Source organism: Sinocyclocheilus rhinocerous, unplaced genomic scaffold, assembly GCF_001515625.1.
Source record: "Sinocyclocheilus rhinocerous isolate Xijiao unplaced genomic scaffold, SAMN03320098_v1.1 scaffold171, whole genome shotgun sequence".
Taxonomy (NCBI): domain Eukaryota; kingdom Metazoa; phylum Chordata; class Actinopteri; order Cypriniformes; family Cyprinidae; genus Sinocyclocheilus; species Sinocyclocheilus rhinocerous.
In genome coordinates, this window is record NW_015642206.1 from 757,336 (window position 1) to 761,698 (window position 4,363).

Sequence of the window (4,363 nt, forward strand, 5' to 3'; positions counted from 1 at the left end):
TGTACCGTTACACCCCTAATATATATATATATATATTTATTTATTTATTTATATTCTCTTTTAACTAAAGCCTAAGCGTCTTCGTCTTATGTATATATAATAAGTATTGTACCATGATGATGATGATAATAATAAATATAGCTGCAAGCAGCAATTGCGGGGCCAAGCACTCCAGAGGCAAGTCACGCCCAGTTTAGGGAGCTAAACACTCTCACAAAAAAAAAAAAACAAGAGTGCCCTTAGTTGAAACTGTAATAATGACATATTTGGTAAAGTCTTCTGTGCATATTTGCATTTCCGCTCTGGTGAGCGTCAGATGTTTCTATTTACAAGTTTGCAGCATTGAGCAGTGTAGCCAATCACAGACACGTCCGTTGAACCGGTGAACTGAGATGAGTGACAGGCTCAGTGCATCTGAAATTATAAAGGGAGCACTCTTTGCATGTATTCTAGGCTATCTGTAATGCATTCAGAATTTTAATAAAAGTTATTACATTTTGAGAAAATTGTTACATTATGAACATTTTATTACAATAATAATGTAATACTTTTTACATTATGTGCAGTTATTACATTATGAGTTGCTACAAATGGGCTTTTAGCAAACCTCCAAGGGGATGACTTAAAGTGTTTAAATAGGCCTAAATACATTGTTGTTAAAGGTATACCGTAGTTCACCCAAAAATTGTAATTTGCTAAAAATGTACCCTCAGACCATCCAAGATGCACAGTAGATGATTTTGTTTCTTCATTGGAACATATTTGGTGAAATTTAGCATTATATCACTTGTTCACCATTGGATCCTCTGCAGTGAATGGGTGCCGTCAGAAGATTCTCTGCAGAGGATCCATTGGTGAGCAAGTGATGTAATGCTAAATTTATCCAAATATGTTCCAGTGAAGAAACAAACTCATGTAACATCTTGTATGGCCAGAAGGTGCATAATTTTTTTAAGCAAATCTTCATTTTTGGGTGAACTGTTCATTTAATATACCCAAAGAAAACAAATATAAATTAAATTGTCAGTAAACACATAAAATAAATACCAGGTATAGCCTTTATATGCAGGGGGCTTTTGAGTCACAAAAACTCAGAACCATTATTTCAAATATTCAAGCCCAAATGCTATTTAACTATTTTTGAAATAGCAACTGTCATTCAAGTCATATGATCTTTTGACAGTGCATCATTAATGCCTGAACTGAGGGACATGATGATATTACCATGACATTACCTGTCAACCGCAATGGCAACCAAGGTGAAAACGGAGGCTGACACTGATATGCCCTGGACCATTCCACTCATTTTGCAGACCATGCTTCCAAATGGCCAACCTGGGGAGAAGATAGAGATCACATTCTGAGCGATGATCCTGGCTAAATTATACAGACAGATGCACATTAATTGGATTACATTATTGTTTGTTAAAATTGACCTTAAAAGGGTGTTCCATTATATTTTCATTGTTGAACTTTCAAAGCATTTACAATGATGTAGTTCATTATGTTGAGTGTCATTTGACATGCATCTTACACTGAGTCACCCAAGCATCTGATGCAATAAATTGCATCAGATGCCATTTATAAAAAATAAATGTCCAGTGGATGGCATTTTGCATGCTGACAACTTATAAAGGACCACATTTGAAAAATACAGATATTATGAATCTACTGACTAAGATTATAATTAGCATTTGCCTGGAAACTATAGTTAATGATACTGAATGTCAGTTTAGTTTATTTGGCCAGTTTTGTCTTTACACCTCAATCAAAAATTAGCTGAAGTGTAATCAATGCACCGCTGTGGGCCAGAACAGAAAGATGCCTCCAGATTTGCCTTGGTATACAGCATGTGGGTCAGTTGCTATCACACTTACCATCTGGTGGGATTTAATGTATTTTGTGTATGATTGGAGGAGGTGAATTGGCTTAGGGAAAGGCTTACCAATATTTCACTGTGGGGGTGGGGAGTATCTGTATAGGAGACCGAATTCATTTGCATGGTGTTTTATACTTAGGGGCCATTGATAAGGGGTGTGTTCTTGAAGACACATGTTAGATGGACATTTGTAATAGTTAATGAATTCAAAATATGAGTTTTGTAGCTTTTTGTCCATGTGTGTTAGATTTGAGGATTTGAGGCATTGAGGCCCTTGTGAAAAAAAGTACACTTTATCATACATTATACTTTATTCTACATTAAAAAGAATACTTATTACGGAAATATACTTAAGTGCACACTGAATGTAATGATTTAGGGCACTTCATTGATTGTTATTCCAAATTAAATGAAAATGTGTTATATTTCAAATGTATATTCAATGCAATCAGATAAACTTTAGAATGTTAAAGTAGGACTTGAGTACATTTTTGTAATTTCATGTTTATTGTCTTTGAAATATGGTTGGACTGTACTGCCGAATTGAAAATGTATTAATGTACCATTTCAAATGCATTAAGATCATATGTTCATTTTCATTTTAAAAGCTTTACTGGGTAAATTACCATAACAACAATATAATACATATAATAACAATATAATAACATTATAATATAATATATATTGAGTTTGTTGACATATTGTACTAGTCAGGGACGGGCAGTAAGCCTATTTATGATAAATGTATTTCAAATACGTATTTCAAATATAAAATAGTATTTTTTCATTTGTATTTGATAGGGTTGATGAAAATGGCTTCATATTTTGTATCAAAATACTTTAGTGTTTTGTATTCTTGTAGTTTTAAAATACTGTAAAATACTTTGTAAGAAGTCTACACAATGACATCATAAAAATGAGGCCTCTGATTGGTGCCTGCTCAGTAGTTTGCCCAGACTTGTTACTATACTATTTATAGGCTAAATATATTTCTCCTGTCTGCAGTAGTGCAGAGTTTTTCTTCATTTCAGGAAGAGATTCACAGAGACCGAGACGGCAAGCACATTTTGTTTGCTTTCTTTATTTTACAAAATGAACAGTGTTTCACTGTTATTTTAAAGGTACACAAATAAAAATAGATCATTTTGAATGATGTATTGCTCTTATCTGACGGATATCACATCTTTCCGCGCTGATATAAATAATCCAAGTGTTCGTGCCATGCTGTGGTGTTTTTCCGAACACATTTTTTTGTGAAGGATGCTGTTTTAAGTAGATATTCAGACACAAGAGAAGTACAACGCCTTCTTTACATAGGCTAAATGATAGTTTAGCAACCAAATGTTACACTGCGTCTAACGGTTCACTCATAGAAACAATTCATGCTGAATGAGAGGTAGCCTATGTCAGCCCACCACGAGTTTCAGTTTCGATTAAATAAGTTTGTTATAGGCTTAACATTTAAAATAAATGCTGTTTGTAATGAATGGCACTAGCCTATAATTTATTTTTATTTTATAGATATATGTTTTTTTCTGTTTTGAATGCCACTATATTTGGAATTGGGGAAGTAAAATACATGTTTATAGCGTTTAAAATGTTTGTTGTTTATTAACGTTCATTTTATTTACCAGTATTTACATTGTTTTTGAAAGTAATAGTAAAGTGCAACTTATACACCAATGCAGCTTAGTGTTTTTTTTTTCTGACCTGGTGGAACTTTCTGGAAAATACAGGTGCATCTCAATAAATTAGAATGTCGTGGAAAAGTTCATTTATTTCAGTAATTCAACTCAAATTGTGAAACTCGTGTATTAAATAAATTCAATGCACACAGACTGAAGTAGTTTAAGTCTTTGGTTCTTTTAATTGTGATGATCTAATTTATTGAGATGCACCTGTATGGTAAATCTAATTATATTATACTGTAGTATTAAAAAGTACATATAGCCTACAACAGGGACCATCTGCTCCAAAAAAACAATCATATTATGTTCATTATACTCCCACCTACATTAACTTTAGCCTTAAACACTGATATAATTATGAGGGGGTCCTTGGAAAATCTTCTCCTTTGCAAGGGGTCCCTGGCTCCAAAACGTTTGGAAAACCCCTCCTCTATACTTCTATGGCTCTCAATAAATTCAGCGGTTTGAGTTGGTTTAATACTCCTTGACAAGTTCTGTTGCCACTTTCTGATTACATTTCTGGCTACATTTAAAATCAAAACATATTGATCATTTAATAATTGTTGAAATGCTAAAAATGTCTGTTTTCAACTTCCAAATAGGTGTCCAATGATTGATAAATAAATATTTGATTGCTGAATATTGTACCCTAATTGAAGTAGCTGTTTAGTAGGATCATGATTTTACATACCATTGCATGAATGACTGCCTGACACATAATATATTATTATATTTATGACTAACGATCAAATGATTAAGTAGTTAGAAACTAGTTGCTATGAATACAGGTGCCATC

General features: G+C 33.2%; 1 protein-coding gene across 1 annotated transcript in view; it reads right to left on the reverse strand.

The window, feature by feature from the left end:
• LOC107755724 (neuropeptide FF receptor 2-like) overlaps positions 1-4,363 on the reverse strand; it is a 22,064-nt gene that overhangs the window by 12,352 nt on the left and 5,349 nt on the right. Inside the window, exon 3 of the mRNA XM_016572607.1 lies at positions 1,236-1,335. Within this exon, the coding sequence (XP_016428093.1) occupies positions 1,236-1,335 (100 nt within the window). The remainder of the gene's footprint in view (positions 1-1,235; positions 1,336-4,363) is intronic.